Raw genomic sequence first — 18,794 nt, 5'->3', positions numbered from 1 at the left:
TCATACCATGGGTAGGATTATGTTCCCCAAAATGAGTTATGAAAAAGTAGTGTTCAAAAAGAAAAAAAATACAAATTTCATTTTGGAAACTGGAAAAAGTGAAAATACTGTATATACTCTTATCTACTGTACGTCCTACTACAATATTTCTAAATGGAAAAATTAGCTAAAAATTGGTTGTATGTTTGCTTCAATATATTCAGTTGCAGTGCAATATTTTTAAACAACAGGACTCATCAGAGACTAATTTCTATAGACACCCAGTTTCTCTCCTCAGCTAAGATGCAATAAAAGAGTATATCAGTATCAGTGGAATGCTAATTACAAACAGCTACCTCTGAAGTGGAGATATGGCTACTGTTCATCAAGTGCATTGCATTAGTTATAAAGTAAATTTTTGTAAATTACAGCACATGACATCCTTTCTCTAACTAGAGGTTACACTTAGGATGGCAAAATCTGGAAAGGGTTAAACTAGACAAAAATATACATGAACCAAAAGGTGATTTATAGAGAAATCACGTGATTTCATTTCAACACTGTGATAGACTGGACAGTTTGGTTTTGATTTAGTTTTTTCAAAATGTGGTAAATTCTAGGGCGCCAGAAATAAATATGCTGCAAAATTAGTAAATCAGTAGGACTTTAAGTAATGGCTACCAAAATAAGAAAAATTATACAGTTGAACAAAAATTATAGATTATTGAAAGAGTTAAGGGTGGTGAAACAAAATGTATATTTCATGAATATGAAATTCTAGAAGAAGCGATCTGCAGCTGGATGGAAGAGGAAGAAAAATTAAATTCTAAAAGATCTGAGGACTTACTTAAAAAGTAAGTTGTGAAAAAAAGTCGCAAATTATGATTGAATTTGAAAGTGTCTGCAATTCTGCCCAGACATGATAGGAGGGAGTATGTGATGAGAGCCTTGTCAATAAGTGAAATGAGGCTTATGGGGTAAAATTTTTCACAATGTGGCCTCTGCTTGTTAACAGGAGAGACCATTTTTACAGGAATGGGATACACTTGAATGGAGGGGGTGCAAGAATATTTTCTGATGCTATTAAGGCAGTTATAGGTGGTCAGAAAACTGCTTCTGGAATAGGTAAAGAGAAGGCTAATGAGATTGGTGAGGGGGGGAACAAAGGGATGCTCTTACAAGAAAGGCTTCACTTCTGCAAATTGCTGCATCTAGAACCTAGGCACCTGCAAGGCGATCTGATTGAGGTGTTTAAGACTTTGAATGGCTTAAGCAAACACAATGCTGATGGGATTTTTCCTCTTGCTCAGATTTTGTACATGGGGGGTATAAATGAATAGATATTCATTTATATTTATTCATTTATTATTATTACTAATTATTTGTAATTAGCCAATAGGTGGTTGATTGCTGGAACAACTTACCTCCATTGTAGTGGATGTGGTTAGTTTGAAAAAATTAAAGAACTAGAGAAACTATTGGAGGGGATGAATAAGTGAAATGGAATTTTTTTTTTTGGCTAATGCTATATAATTTGCTTTGCTGCATCATATGCCATATACTGATACATATACTAAATACATCTGATCAATGTTGAAATAAAGTTGCAAGTTAGAGTTAAATTCGAAAGTGCCTGCAATTCTGCCCAGACACGATAGGAGGGAGTAAATGATAAGTGCCTTAACAATCAGTTCAGCCCTGGGGGGATTGTTCAAGGATCATGGGGGTAGAATTTTTCTCAGTGTGGTCTGTGCTTATTAACAGGAGAGACCATTTTTACAGTGATAGGATACATTTGAATAGAAAGGGGGGGGGAAGAATAATTGCTGATACTATGAAAAGGCAGTGATAGGTGGGTTGAAAAACTGCTAGCTTGGGGGGGGTATACAGAGACTAATAGTTTAACTAGAGCCGCAGGCAGAGGTGAAAGTGATTCTTGCATTGCTACTATTGGTGCATGCAGCAGCCTGAGAAGTAAGGTGTCTGGGATCTCAGGCTCTGCTATGGTCATTCATCATGGAACAAATGAATATATGGGCTGTGTTAGGGTAACTAAGAATAAGAATATGTGCATGTATACTTGCATGTACACTAATGCTAGGAGCTTTGAAATAAATTTGACAAATTTGAAGTACTGATTAAGTCATTGAATGCAGACATTGCAGGAATAGTGGAGACTGTGTCACTCAGACTTAAGTGATGCTGAATTTGAATGTGGGGTGCTTTTACGTAGAAAGGCTTTAGTTCTGAAATCGCACCGTCTCGAAAATAGACACCTGCACAGAGATCTGATTGAGTTGTTTAAAGCCTTGACTGGATTGAGTCAAGCTGAATGTTTATGGTATTCTTCCACTTGCTGAGTACACACATGAGGGGGGCATAAATTCAAGTTGAGGAAGGATGGTTGCAGGATAGGTGTGTGGAAGTTTGCTTTCAGCCAGCAGGCAGTTGATTGTTGGAACAGGCTTCCTTCTGTTGTTGTGGAAGTGGATGGGTTGAATTACATCAAGGGAGAACTGGGGAATTCTTGGAAGGTATGGATGGATGAATTTTTTTTTTTTTGCTTATTCTATACAAGCTTGCTTTCTTGCATCATTTCCCATTACTACTACTGGCTGATCTCCAGAACATGGGTAACTTCCCCGCTCACCATGTCGTGGGCGTGGCCAAAGGACGGAGTGATTATCCAGTGAAGTTCTGTGATTAGCTCATTACACCGAACAACAAATTTTGTTTCATATCTTGTTACTGGCATGAAAGTAGATTTTGGGGTGCTAAACACGGAAATAGTGCTTAAAATGGCAGATTTGCTCTTGTGTTTGAAAAAAGTAGTTGTTTATAGTTTATATTTATACAAGTTATTTTTTATTTATATGGCAGTAAGATGTAGCTACAAACATACCTGTATCAAACATGGGCCTCTTTTGCCTTTCGCTTGTATTCAGCTTTGGAAGCATCCCTTTTTGCCATCCAACAATAATCAGCTAACATGGTGGGATTCCATTTGCTTTTTTATCTTTGTTCCATTGCTGTGGTGTCTTGATGGAAGCAATCACCATGTTCGTCGCTGACAGCACTAGAGTTTGGAAGGAAGAAATCCAGATGTGAGTGCAAGAAATGCATCTTCAATGACTTGTCACACCCCAGTTTGTAGTAAGAAGTAATGAGATCTTTCACAAGCAGCCTGTAGTTGCTGACTTTAACATTTCCTAGAAAACCAGTCAAAACATTTTGAAAGGCTATCCATGCTGATTTCTCACTTTCACTAAGGTGTTTGTCTTTGAAAAGTTGCCTTATTTGTGGACCAATGAAAACACCTGCCTTAATCTTGTCTGTACTAATTCTTAGGAATTTCTCTTGCAAGTATGTGAATGCAGGACCGTTCACTTCCAAAGCCTTCGTGGAATTTTTCATGAGCCCCAGTTTTATGTGGAGTGATGAAAGCAAAACTTTATTTGGATCTACGAGAGGTTCAAAGGCTATGTTCTTCATTCCAGGTGTTAATGATTTTGTTGATGTTCCTTGACACAACTATCCCACTCACAGAGAGAGCAACAGTACATAGTGTAACCCTTTTGTAGTTCCTAATAAAATGGTGATTAGCTTTAAATCACCACATATCTGCCACTTATACTTCCGATATTTTATATCTAAGAGGATGTTCTCCATGTTTGCGTATGTTTCTTTTTTGTGGAAGGCATACGCAAGAGGTATTGAAGGCAGCATATTTCTATTGTGTAATAACACAATGGAAATTAGGCTAATATTAGAAGTGGCTATAAATAGTTGCCATTCTTTGGGGATGTGACTCATGTTCATTGCTACTGTTAGAACATCAGCAACCTTACAAATAGTGAGTTCACCTTAAGGCTGTGAGTTCACTTAAGGCTAATCTTAGAAGTGTCTATAAATAGTTCCCATTCTTTGGGAATGTGCCTCCTGTTCATTGCTACTATTAGACCATCCTTACAAACAGTGAGTTCACATTCTGTTTGATCGAATTTATCATAGTCTTTATTGCCGATCATGTGATAAGAGCATGGTGGTACTGAAACTGCGGTGTTGCCATGTGTTTTGACGAGAGCTGTAGTTGATAATGTAGAATAACTCGCTAATATGAGACCCCCAACTGTAATTCGAAAACAAGAGCCAATCGACAAACTTTAATATTTTCATGTTCAGCAGCATAAAATTAGTCGAGATTAGGTATTTTCATAACATTTTATGTGGAGACCAGTGTTATTGGGAATGCATAATTTATCTCATTTTGCATTTCTGATTGTTTGATTGGATGCATATCCAATTTCCATAACACACTGCAGTGTGTTATGGAAAATAAATTACCAAACTGATGAAGGACAAATAAATTTCATTCTTTTATTGTGTTCCACTGTGCAAATCACAGATTAGGACTATTAGTTATGACACAGTAAAATTAGTTACAGGTATCAATACATTTAAGGAATTTATTAATAAACTTTATGTTGTGACACCTAAAAATGCCAGAGAACTGTAAGTGTGTGAAAACTTGATGGACATTGAACTATTAAAAATTGGCTGAATTTTAAGTACACAGTGGATGGCATTAAGTTTCTGTGAGTTTCAGCTGTTTGGAAGAATAGCTATGAAGCATTAATCATTTTCAAGAAGCAACAAATGATTCAGTTTGTGACAAATAAGAGAGATATTCACAATATGAAAAATTACAGAAAAAAAACTACAACTTCTACTTTATATTAGATGTAGGTTTAATGTACAATGTTCTCCAAGAATTATCTACTTGAACTTAGACTTGCAAGATTGCAATATGGATCTGTAGAGGGGCAAATAAAAAAAAATAAATTTAAAAAAAAAATAGAAGCTGTTAATTACTTTTTCATAAAAGACAAACAGTTCCAGGACCATATTACAAAGATGCCACCAAAGCTGCTGAAAATCAAGTTACAGGGAATTTCACTTCGTGGGAAAGATTACAGAAATTATCTCCATTCAAGCCAGAGGGTTTCTATAGAACATTGAATCAATAGCAAGCAGACTACTTGATAATAAAAATGCTGATTTGGCAGTGCTGGCACAAGTGTGTGATAGGAAACACGGCCTGAAACATTAACTCTCAGTTGGCATTTGAGGAGAATGCAGTTAGAAAATTATTAGATAAGCTTCAATTAAACCAAAGAGTTACAATTTTCAGATTTTGTGAATACCTAATTGAAAAGATAGTGCCAGAAAAATTTAAGCACTTGAAGAATGTGCTGAATACCATACCCAGTTTCATCAAGCAAATACGAACAAGGATTTTTCACAAATGAATTTGATCATCAGCCCAGCCAGAGCTTTGTTGGTGACAAAAACAATTACTTCACTATTCTTTCTTAAACTTATAGGTCCACCCAGACACACCATGTCTCTTCAGAATATGTGGTTTCATGACTGCTATAAAAATGTCACACAGACAGGAATGAAGTTGAGATATTGTATTAGACAAGAACTTAATAAAAATCTGTATATTCTTTCTGTAAGTTTTATCTGTGATGTTCTATAAAAACTTTGTTATGAAATCAATAACCATAATTTATGCATGAAAAACAGTATATTGATATATCTGTTTATTGTTTTATTTCAACAGTAATATCATAATATGAACACAAGGTACATTTTCAACTTTTCTTGCTATTATGGAATGAGTACCAGCACATTTTTTTTTTTAATTACAAAAATAATAAAAAAGTTCAGGACAGATGATACAGGAACATAAAACTTATCAAATTCTATCCATAAGTGAATAATTCCCAGGGTCTGATCAAGCCCAAGAAATGACTCTGAGAGTAAAATAGAATTAGTCACCAATGATGTGATATACACAACTCATACCCATACCTTCCATTCTAAATTTCCTGTGTGAATAAATCATAGGACAGGATGGCATTTCCTCGATGAATGTGACACTGAATTGATGTGGATCAATTGGAGACATTGAATTGATGTGGATAATTTTATGTTGTGTGAGCTATATTCATTGTGTGATAACTCCTATGAAACAGAGGCAGAAGAGAGCACCATTTTGTGCTGTTAACTAGAAAAAAGTTCATGAGATGCTCTATTCTTTGGTATATAAAACACTGTTCTGTATATGTGGTTACTTCATCCTACATAACAGTATAATTTTGTCAGGTGTTAGAAGAGATTGTCATTCTGAATCCCATTGGAAACTGGGGGAAACTTTTAAATGACTCTTCATTTGGAACTATAATTAGCTGATCTCATATGGAGGGAACTAGCACTTTTCCCTTAAGTAATTCTTGGTTTTTTAGCTGCACAAGCAGATCAGCCCACAAACATGCACTTAGGGATAATATAATATGGCCTTAGATATTATTGCACTTTATGAAGCATAACAATAGTAATGATAAGTAATCATCTCATAATGAATTGTTGAAGTAGCCTCTCTTTTGTAATAACTGTCCATATTTAATTTAGACTCCTAGTGATCACAAAAAAAAAAAAAAAAAAAAAAAATCCAGAAAGTGCATAGTTGAATTTATTACATTGCTTTTAGGCAAGAAACAGTTGAAAATTGTGCACTTTATAATTTTATTCTTTATTTATGACACCATGTTGAATAAAAAGAACAAATAATATCTTTTGCAACAATGGTCTTGTTATCTGAAAAGAATTATTTTCTGACAACCTAAATTTGAACAATCAGTAAAATGGAATGAGTGAAAATAAAGCTGAAACCTAAAAAAAAAAAAAAAAAAAAACCCTTCCCATTTCACTCCAAGAGTTTGCAGGAATCAGAATGCAAGGTGCACTTTATACACAAACGCAATACCTCAAAGATTAGCTGTACTTTTACAATTAAAAAGTGATACAGATCAAAAGTGAATACTGAAGGGAAAAATAATGAAAAATTCAACAAAATAATTCTAATAGATAACTAAATTTTTAATATCTGTTCTTTCTTGGATATATCTAGTATACAGTTCTTGTAGAAATTTAAATTAAATAATCATATGCCAGTTATTAGTATCATAAAACAGCAGTAGATAATTAACCTCAATAACTTTGGCTTAAGTTACTTAGTGTTTTATATGAAACAAAATTCTTTTCCATACATTTAATCAAGATCAGATAGCATTTAGTTTAAAATTCAAATTTTTCCTCTTTAATACAGGTTATTACTTGGACTAGTTTTTGCTGTTCTTTTGTGGTGGACTAATCAGGTTAAAGCTGAAGATGGCAGTTTCCCTTTGTATTATTATGTTGTTATACTTTTGTCATATGCTGTGCATCAGGTAAATGAAATAAGCAACCTGGACTACTACTCTAAATAACATTAATGTTATTATAGGCCAAGTAATTCAAAATATTGTTGTGTAGCTTTTGTATGCTCTAAATATAAATTCACAAGAGTCTTAAAATTATTTATTAATACAAAATACAGTAAACTCTTTAAAATTCAGCACCCCCAATGATTGAAAGGTGCCGGATTTTAAAATTTTCCAGATTTTATAAAGGTATAGCTACTGGTAGAATAGTTTTAGAGGAATCCATTTTAATAAATATTGAGCACAAACAAATGAACTTATTTACAACTGTAAACATAATGACTGTCTTGTCCTTTCATTTATTTTTACAGGAATCAGAATTTAACCTGCATGGATAAATGGAATGGTCTTAATTCCCACAGAAAAAAAAAAAATTATCATTAACAGAGGCATATGATGCAAGAAAGCAAGCTTATACGAATCAGCCAAAAAAAAAAAAAAGAAAAAAAACCCTTCCCATTTCCCCCATCCATTTGGTCCCAAAGTTTGTTCAGTGCTTCCTTGAATTTATTTAAGCTATCAACTTCCACAATGACAGATGGAAGTTTATTCCAGCAATCAACTACCCACTGGCTAAAGGCAAATTTCTGCACATCTTTTCTACAACTGTCTTTCCTCGATTTGAGTTTAGGCCCCCACAGGTTCGTAATCTGAACAAGAGAAAGAATCTCATCAGCATTGAGCCTGCTCAAAACATTCGAGGCCTTGCACACCTCAATCAGGTCACCTCGCAGGTACCTAGTCTCCAGATGCTGCAATTTGCAGAACTTAAGCCTTTCTTCATAAGAGCACCCCTTTGTTCTCCTCACCAGTCTTGTGGTCCTTCTCTATTCTCGTTCTAGCAACTCTACATCCTTCTTAAAATGGGGCCTCCAGACCTGTATGCAGTACTCTAGGTGTGGCCTGACTATTGTCTTCTACAAAGGGATAATCACCTCCTTATCCCTGCTAGCAAAATTCTTGTAACTCATTGACAAGAAACCATGATGTGCTCTGGCAGCCTGTCTGCACTGATCAGAAAACTTCATATTTGACTGCACAATTATCCCTTGTCTTTTTCATTCTCCGCTACCCTGAGTTTAGTACCACACAATTGTTACATTTCTTTGGGGTTACTGCTACCCACATGCAGTACTTTGCATTTGTCAATGTTAAACTTCATTTGCCACTTCTCAACCAATCTGTCCAACTTTTCTAGATCCTGTTGCAGCAGCAAACTGTCATTACTTTCATTAACAACCCTGCCAACCTTTGTACCATCTACATACTTGGACATTAAGCCTGATATACCTTTATCAGTATCATTGATAAATATACAAAACAAAAGTGGGCCCAACACCGAGCCCTGGGGGATTCCACTAATAATATTAATCCACGAAGAGCAGTGTCCATTGATTACCACTCTCTGTCTTCTCTAAACCACACTTTTATTCATTGTAGCAACTTGCCCTTAATGCCATACGGCTCCAATTTGTACAATAGTGTTCCATGTGCAACAGTATCAAAAGCTTCCCTGAAATCCAAGTATATGATATCAAAATTATTTTTTGATATCATATACTTGATCCTGCAATGCTTCTTTAACCAGTGACTTCATTGTTTTCCCCAGAACAAAAGTTAAACTAGCAGGTCTGTAATTTCTCATGTCACCCTTTGTGAATTGGAGATACATTTGCACATCTCCAGTCCAAAGGGACCTCCCCTGAGTGCAAGGGTGCTCTCATAATTATGGCTAAGGATTTGCTTACTTCCTTTGTCACCTCCTTAAATATAACTGGATAGATCCCATCTGCCCTAGGTGTCTTTCTTATGTTTAACTTCAACAATTTCTCCTCCACTTTGCCCACAGTTATATCAAAATATTTTAGCTCCCTGCTACAGTGTAATAAGCTTCGGTTCTCCACTTCCCTACAGAATTCCTCATGTGTGAATGTAGATGCAAAATACTCATTCAGTTTGTCAGCTATCCAAGCAGGATCATCAACAGTCGAACCATCAATATTTTCCCTCCACTTTGCTCTCAGTTCTTACAAAATCATCTAGCTCACTGCCAGAGTTTAATTCACCTCTGGTATTCCCCTCCCTGAATAACTCCTCATGTGTGAATGTAGATGCAGAATACTCACTTAGTTTGTTAGCTACATGAGCAGGATCATCAACAGTTGAACCATCGATATCCAGTTGAACAATATGATTCAACCCCTTCCTTCTACAATTTTTATAAATAAAGAAGTTTTTGCTGTTTTTCTTTGTATCCTTTGCCAAAGATTTCTCATAATCTGCCTTCACTTGCCTTTGTAACAAGTTGTCCTGTTGTTGCATTACTAGAACAGACAGCTTAAGTTATATTACAACTGTGAAAACTGATTTCGCATATTGCATTGTTGTTCACATCCAACAATTCTTTACAACTGTTTTGTAAAGAATGTTGTCACTAAAGTCCTTACTATCTTATGAGGTACTAGTTAGCCTTGAAACAGCATGTCATCTCGTCTTTTAAAGAAATGATCAATTAACATTTCGGCAAGCCAATCTTTTCGAAAGTGATGCAATATCAGGGCAATTCATTACAAAAGCAGGTTTGTTCTGTGAAATTAAGACTATTGCATTATCTGTGCAGTTTAAAACCTGGAAACATCTTATACAGAAAGGAATGTCACCCTTTTTCATGTATTCTTAAAGACAATATAACTGGATAGATCCCATCCACCCTAGGTGTCTTTCTTATGTTTAACTTCAACAATTTCTCCTCCACTTTGCCCTCAGTTATTTTTTTTCAGCCTAGTCTGTACTTGTTAACAGGAGAGACTGCTTCTACAGGGATGGGATACACTTAAATAGAAAGGGTGCAAGAATATTTGCTGGTGCTATCGAGGCAGTGTTAGGTGGGCTGGAAAACTGCTAGCTTGGAGGGATACAAGGACTAATAGTTTAACAGTAGCCGCAGGCAGAGGTGAAGGTGATTCTTGCAAAACTTCTATTAGAATAAGTAGCGACCTGGAGCGAGGGGTGTTGGGGATTTCAGGGAAGGATGGCAGTCATTGTGAAATAGGTGGGTATATGGGAGGTGTTAGGGTAACTAGGAATAGGAATAGGTGCATGTACACCAATGCTAGAAGTATAGTAAATAAATTTGATGAATTTGAAGTGTTGGTCAAGACATCAAATGTGGATATTGTTGGAATAGCAGAGACGTGGTGTCACCCAGATATAAGGAATGCAGAACTGGAATTTGGGGAGTACAATGTGTACAAAAAGGATAGACAGGATAGGAAGGGAGGAGGTGTTATGCTGTTAATTAAGAAAAACATAAAATCAAAAGCAGTGCACCAGGTTGATATAGATGAACAGTGCATTGTTGAGTCAGTTTGGTGTGACATAAGAGCACTGTGAAAGCAAAAATAAGAGTAGGAGTGTGTTATAGACCTAATGACTTGAATGAGTACAGTGAACAATTGTACAGAGAGATAGAGTGGGCTAGTAAATCAGAATGTTTTATAATGGGGGATTTTAACTTCCCAGATATTGACTGGAACTTGTGGGTTGGTCACTCACACACTAGTCAGACTTTTGTGGATTTATTGGATGATTGTTTTCTGCAGCAGCATGTTCGAGAGGCAACCACAGAGAGTAATACTCTTGATCTGGTTATCAGCAGTGATCATTCGTGTATTAAGAATTTGCAGATAAAGGAACCACTAGGTGGCAGTGTACTGATGTGGGATTTACTTGAAGATTTAATTACCATCAGGGGTAAAGGAAAGGGTTTTTGCTTCCATAAAGGTGAGTACAGTGGTCTCAGACAGTTTTTAAATTTTGTACAGTGGGATCAACTGACAATGTTACCAACAGTAAATTCTAAGTGGGAAGCATTCAAGGAATTAATCGTGAATGCTACTAAAAGTTTCATACCTATTAAGAAAGGAACCACTAGGTGGAAGTGTACTGATGTGGGATTTACTTGAAGATTTAATTACCATCAGGGGTAAAGGAAAGGGTTTTTGCTTCCGTAAAGGTGAGTACAGTGGTCTCAGACAGTTTTTAAATTTTGTACAGTGGGATCAACTGACAATGTTACCAACAGTAAATTCTAAGTGGGAAGCATTCAAGGAATTAATCGTGAATGCTACTAAAAGTTTCATACCTATTAAGAAATATTGTTCAAGGTTTAGGCTTAAATGGTTATCAAATGAACTAATGAGACTCGTAACAGAGAAGAAAAATGCATGGGATGCATATAAATTATCAAGCGACTCAGAAGCCTATGGCCGATATATGCTAGTCTGTAATCAGGTCACAAAGGAGGTTAGGCAAGCGAAGGCAGATTATGAGAAATCCTTGGCAAAAGATGCTAAGAAAAACGGCAAGGATTTCTTTACTTATATAAACTCTAAAAGGAAGGAGATGAATCTGATTGGTCCACTTGACATCGATGGTTCGACTGTTCATGATCCTGCTCAGATAGCAAACAAACTGAATGAGTATTTTGCATCTACATTCACACATGAGGAATTATTAAGGTTTGAAAATGGCAGAAGGTTATCAAATTGTAGCAGGGTACTTAATGATTTTGTAATAACTGAGAACAAAGTGGAGGAAAAATTGTTGAAGTTAAAAATAAGAAAAGCACCTGGGGTGGATGGGATCTGTCCAGTTATATTAAAGGAAGTGGCAAAGCAACTAAGCAAAACCTTAGCCATAATTATGAGAGCATACTTGGACTCAGGGGAGGTTCCCACGGACTGGAGATGTGAAAATGTATCCCCAATTCACAAAGGCAGGATCGAAGGGTGACACGAGTAATTACAGACTAGTTAGTTTAACTTCTGTTCCGTGTAAAATAATGGAGTCACTGGTTAAAGATGCATTGCAGGATCATCTAGACAAGACTGCAGCAATAATTCAGACACAGCATGGGTTTGTTAAGGGAAAGTCTTATCTGACAAATTTGATTGGTTATTATGATATGGTTACAAAGGAACTGGATGCAAAAAATAATTTTGATATCATATATTTGGATTTCAGGAAAGCTTTTGACACTGTTGCGCATGGAAGACTATTGTACAAATTGGAGCAGAATGGTATTAAGGGTAAGTTGCTACAATGGATAAAAGGATGGTTAAGTGGGAGAAGACAGAGGGTGGTAATCAATGGGTGCTGCTCTTTGTGGACTAATGTTATTAGTGGAGTCCCACAGGGTTCTGTGTTGGGTCTTCTGTTGTTTTGTATATTTATCAATGATATTGATGAAGGTATATCAGGCTTAGTGCCGAAGTTTTCAGATGATACAAAGGTTGGCAGGGTAGTGACAGTAATGGCAGTGTGCTACTGCAACAGGATCTAGATAATTTGGGCAGATGGGCTAAGAAGTGGCAACTGAAGTTTAACCTTGACATATGCAAAGTACTGCATATGGGTAGACGTAACCCGAGAGAAAAGTACCAACTGTGTGGTACTACACTTAAGGTGGTAGAAAATGAAAAAGACCTGGGAGTAATTGTGCAGTCAGATATGAAGTTTTCTGAGCAATGGAGACAGGCTGCCAGGGCAGGTCATGGGGTTTTGTCAATGATATATTGGAATTTTGCTAGCAGGGAAAAGGAGGTGATTGTCCCTCTGTATAAGGCAATGGTCAGGTCACGCCTTGAGTACTGCGTACAGGTCTGGAGGCCTCATTTTAGGAAGGATGTCGATTTCCTTGAGCGTGTACAGAGAAAAGCAACAAGATTGGTGAGGGGAATGAAGGGATCCTCTTACCAAGAGAGGCTTACGTTCTGCAAATTGCAATGGCTGGAGACTAGGCACCTGTGCGGTGATCTGATTGAGGTGTATACCTTGAATGGGTTGAGCACGCTGAATTCTGATGGGATCCTTCCACTTGTTCAGATTACGAACCTAAGGAGGCATAAATTCAAATTAAGAAAAGACAGATGTAGAATAGATGTGCGGAAATTTGCCTTTAGCCAGCGGGTGGTTAATTGCTGGAACAAACTTCCATATGTCGTGGAATTTGGTAGGTTGAATAAATTTAAGGAGGAACTGGACAGCCATTTGGAGCGAATGGTGTGATTTTTTTTTTTTTTTTTTGGCTGATGCTGCATAAACTCATACAGTTGCTTTCTTGCATCACATGCCACTACTACTACAAATGTGATCATTGATACGTGTGCTGGATTGCTGTCTAAATATTTACAGATTATTAAATTTTTTTTTTTTTTTTTTTTTTTTTTGTAAAATGTTCCAGATTTTACAGAGTGTACTATATTTACTTCTAATCAAAGGACAAATAAAGAAACTTGTAACACTCACAGTAAATGGATTTACTGTGAGTGTTACAAGTTTCTTTATTTGCTTATTAATTCAGGATTATATATTGTGATCCAACCCTGTTTTCACCAGTGGTTTAAATCAGTGGTTTATTATGTTGACTATAAATGCAGGGCTATCTGTATCACTTGTTGGAATGACAAGAAAAGATAAATGGCCCTGAGTGCTAAGTGATAGTGACAAGTGATTTTTATCTGCGATTCATAGAGTACTCTTTGAAAGTGATATAGTCTTATTTTTGTTGTGTGATTTTCTTCTGTTTTGTTCACTTAAAGTGGTTCTTTGCCTAAAAAGTCTGAAGAACCCAGAAAGGGAAACCAACTTTTCCTTTTTTAGTATTTATATTAAATACCATCTTACTCTACTAACTTTAATAACTGCTTCGTCATTGGTTGCACCGCTCCTGCCTCCACGTGGCATGGCCGGTAACCTGGGAGAAGAAAGTTCCTCTCTCAGGGCTAAAAGGAGTAAACATGGACACTAATGACTTCCCACGATTAGAGCCAAAGAGCTCTCAACATGACAACCATGAAACTGATCATGACTTCTCGCTGTCGAAAAGACTAAAAAAGGATGCAAATAAGCAGGAATCTCCAGCTTTCCTGATCATCCATTCTCTGTCTTCACAACCTGTCAGCAAACTCTTCCCTTTCATCATACAACAATGCCTTGAAAATGCAGCAGCATCTCCAAAAATGGTGGAACATCTTCAATCTGGAGACTTGCTAATAGAAACCTCTCACCCACTGTTAAGACCTACATCCTTAAGTGGAATTCCAATTCGTTACTCCACATAATACCCTGAATCGTTCCAAGGGAGTGATCAGTGAATGGGACTATTAAATGTTTCCAAGGAAGACGAAATCCAGGAACTAAAAGATCAAAATGTAACTCAGGCCAAGGGAATCATGATACGAAAAGACGGCACCTTAGGCACCTCCGTAGCCAGGTGGGCAGGAGCAGCAGTGCATAGCACATGCTTCTTGATTAGACCGGGGTTCGGGTTTGTGACCACCAAATACGGAGGATGCGGAAAGGTCAGGGAATGACCACTGCATATCCCCAGAGCAACATGGCCTTAGTTGCTAATGCTCCTAAAACCCAAATAACAGACGGCACCTTAGTCCCAACACATAGCATAATTTTAATCTTCAGTTCACCGAATCAACTATCCTCAGTCAAAGCAGCTTATTTAAACTGCCGTGCTCGGCCCTTTATCCCGAACCCTCTAAGATGGTACAAATGTCAGAAATTATGTCACTCCCAGGCAGCAATCAGTGGAGATGCAACATGTCCAAACTGCAGTTGCAAAACGTATATGCAATCAGAATGCAAGGCACAGACTTTGCAGTGTCCTAATTGCAGGGGCAATCATCCGGCATACTCTAAAGATTGTGATCTCTGGAAGTTAGGAAAAAAAATACAGACATACAAGACTGAAAATAAAGTATCTTTTCAAGAAGCTAGAAGACAAGAAGAAGAAGAAAAGTAAATTCAAGCATGCCAAAAAGCACTTACTCTTCGGCTACCCATAGTCACGAATCAGTAGTATGTCAAACAGAAGTGTCAGTCTATCCTGACAAATTGATCGCTGACTGGGCTCAATCAATACTATCGACTCAGCCTACATCTAAATCACAGTTAGTGGACCAAAGTAATAATACGCCATCACAATTCCAACTCAAAACCTAACCCACAGTAAAGTGGCAGAAAAATTGCAAAAATCAGATCTTGTGGAGGTGAAACAACCACAACCAACAAGCATAGATACCAACGATATGCCCAACCAAGAAGATTTTCTTGAATTACATGCAGATATCCAATCTTATGGAAGATAAAAATGATTCAGGATGCCCCAATTTTCCCAGAAAAAAAAATTTTAAACCTGACCGTTATAATCAACCCATGCATAAAAAGCAGACAGATTCATCTTCCTCTTACAAAACCAAATAATAGAACATATCCAATGGAACTGTAGAGGTCTTCACAGTAACATCAATGATATACATTAATTAATTCACCACTACAAACCTCTTGCAATGTGCTTGCAAGAAACTAATTTTACATCTCTGGTATCAGTTTCAATCAAAAATTACACTGTGTTCAGGCAAGACAGGGCTGACTCCAGTAGCACTCATGGAGGAGTAGCAATACTTGTGGATTCAAGCATCCCCTCCAGATGCATTCCATTACAAACATCCTTAGAAGCCATTGCCACACGTATTGTTAATGGTATTACTCTGACATTGGTTTCAATTTATCTTCCACCTAATCATCGGTATACTATTCAGGAACCCGAAGATCTTGTTATGCAGTTACCATCTCCATTTTGTTTACTAGGAGATTTTAATACACATCATCCATTATGGAGTGTCCCCCACCTCAGACAGACGAGGTAAGCTTATCAAAATGCTGATCAATAGACAGAATTTAACCTTACTAAATACTGGATCTCCTACATATGTGCATCTCTCTCTACAGGTTCAACATCTGCAATAGACCTTTCCATTTGTTCCCCAATCCTCCTTCCAAGTATAGATTGGGTATCTCTGAGTGATCTTTATAGCATAGTCGCTGATTAACGGATAATGGTTGCTGCTATTGCAGCAACCATTATCCGTTAATCTGCAAAATTCAAACATCCTATTCCTTCCCAACAGAAAATCCAATTAAATGGAAATTTTCACGGGCTCACTGGACAAAATACAGAAAGCACATATCATTTGACAACAATATCATTCAGTCCGGTTCCATCAACCGTGTTACCGAGCACATCACAAATAAAATGCTGGCAGCCACGTCTGCCGCCATTCCTCAATATCCAGTAAAAAATAGATAAAAAATAAATTACTGGTGGAATGAAGGTTGCAATAATGCAAAAAAAGAGAAAAACAAAGCATGGAACCTTTTCCGCAAATATCCAACCGCATCCAATCTTATTAGCTATAAACGGCTTAGAGCTAAAGCTCATTAAATCGGATTTAAAGAAAGAAAAGAAAGTTGGATTAAATTCGCCTAATCAGTTAATAAAAATACTGATACCAGATTAATCTGTAGAAAAATGAAATGTTTGAACAGTAAATTTCCACCTTTATCCACCCCACTACTGAACTGGAATGGACAGGAGCTCTCTAATCCTACAGATATATCAAATGCACTGGGAATTGTATTTTCTCTGTTGTCTTCTTGTAATGCTTATGATTAATCATTTCAAAAACAAAACCGTTACAGAGAAATGCAGACTGAATTTCACTGACAATTCTGCTTTATCTTATAATCAATCATTTACCATGCTTGACCTGCAGCAATCTCTTACCAACTCAAGAAACAGTGCTGCTGGCCCTGATGGAATATATTATGTAATGCTCTGAAATCTGGATCAAAGATCACTCTATTCGCTGCTCATATTATACAATCGAATTTTTTCTGACCCAAGTTCCTGGCATCATTCTTATGTACTAGCAATTGCAAAACCGGTAAAGATCATTCTGTTCCTCAAAATTACAGGCTGATATCCCTTACCAGCTCTCAGCAAAACTCTTGAGAAAATGATACATCGCCATCTCACTTGGTTCCTCGAGTCTCAAAACTTGATTAACAACAACCAATTTGGATTCTGGAAAAACCAATCTTCATCGGATCTTGTGACCAAAGCCGAGACAAATATCAGAAATGCTTTCATCAAAAAGGAACATCTCGTCATGGTCTGTCTTGATGTTGAGAAAGCCTTTGATACTACGTGGCATTTCGGCATCTTAAAGGATATACATTCTCTTGGCCTGAGAGGTAATTTATCATATTTTATCCAAAATTTCCTTCAACAGAGATCCTTTCAAGTTCGTTATCGGGGAACCCTCTCTAAAAACTTTATCCAAGAAGAAGGAATTCCACAAGGGTCTGTTCTTTGTGCCACTTTGTTTGCAATGAGAATGAATCATATAATTGAACTCATGATTTGACCGGGGTTCGAGCCCGTGACCACCAAATATGGAGGATGCAGAAAGGTCAGGGAATGACCACCGCATAGCCCCGGAGCAATATGGCCTTAGTTGCTAATGCTCCTAAAAACCAAATAACAAACAAACAAACAATTGAACTCATTCCGAAAACTGTGGATTCATACCTTTTTGCAGATCTCACAATTTCCTGTCATTCTCAAAACATGCATTACATTGAACCCCAACTGCAAATATCGATCAATTGCATCCTGACATGGATGACACAAAATGGTTATAAACTATCCAGCCAGAAATCTACTGCCATTCACTTCTGTACCAGACATAATATGCATCCTGAACTTGAGCTCCACTTAAATAACCATCCTCTTCCCATAGCTAATAGTATTCATCTACTAGGATTGTTCTTTGACAGTAAGTTAAATTTCTAAAAGCACATTGAACATCTCCAGACTGCTTGTCAAAAAAAAAACTGAACACACTTTTATCAGCCACAGCATGGGGAGCAAATCATTACAGTCTTCTTCATTTATATAGACCCATAAGATCATGCCGACTACGGCACACACCTGTCTTCGATTCCACTAGGGAGAATGCTTTAACTCACCTCAACCCTATTCAACATTCAGCTCTTAGAACAGCACTGGGTGCATTTAGAACATCTCCAGTGCAAAGTTTGTATGTTGAAGCCCATGAACCTCCTCTAAATATCAGGAGAAAGATGTTGCTGAACTATGCAACCAAGATCCAAAGCCAGACGACCCATCTTAATTCGTCAATACTTTATAATCCGCAGTTTATGACCTTCTATAGAAACAAACGTAGACAGTTCAGCCTGCTGGCTAAAGCACCTAGCAGAAAATTGGGATATACACTTCAATAAAATCTTGCAAGATCCTATAGATCCCGACCCTCCATGGTCTGTCATCATGCCATCTTGTGACAATTATTTCCACCAGTGGGGAAACATTCTCAATCAGACATTAACATCCAACAGCTACACATTGTGCATAGTCAACATTATCCTGACTTTGCTAAAATATATACAGATGGATCGAAGTCTGAGAGTGGATCAGGTGCAGCAGTGGTACTCCCTGATACTACCATTTTTCTATCTCTTCCAACAGAGTGTAGTAGTAGTTACACGACTGAATTATATGTCATAAAGCTTGCTTTAGAAAATATTTTCCCTATGTCAATTCAA

The 18,794-nt window shown here is 37.1% G+C and overlaps 1 protein-coding gene across 3 annotated transcripts in view; it reads left to right on the top strand.

Moving 5' to 3' along the window:
• The window catches only part of LOC150074891 (acetyl-coenzyme A transporter 1), a 191,689-nt gene that overhangs the window by 129,919 nt on the left and 42,976 nt on the right, over positions 1-18,794 (top strand). For all 3 annotated transcript variants that reach the window (XM_090389420.1, XM_090389421.1, XM_090389419.1), the window contains exon 6: positions 7,154-7,274. In XM_090389420.1, coding sequence (XP_090245546.1) covers positions 7,154-7,274 — 121 coding nt within the window. The remainder of the gene's footprint in view (positions 1-7,153; positions 7,275-18,794) is intronic.

This window comes from Mastigoproctus giganteus, unplaced genomic scaffold (assembly GCF_048544385.1).
Source record: "Mastigoproctus giganteus isolate SK-2022 unplaced genomic scaffold, ASM4854438v1 scaffold_16, whole genome shotgun sequence".
Taxonomy (NCBI): domain Eukaryota; kingdom Metazoa; phylum Arthropoda; class Arachnida; order Uropygi; family Thelyphonidae; genus Mastigoproctus; species Mastigoproctus giganteus.
Note: the sequence above shows the minus strand (reverse complement) of the source record. Positions and strands in the feature narration are given on the sequence as shown.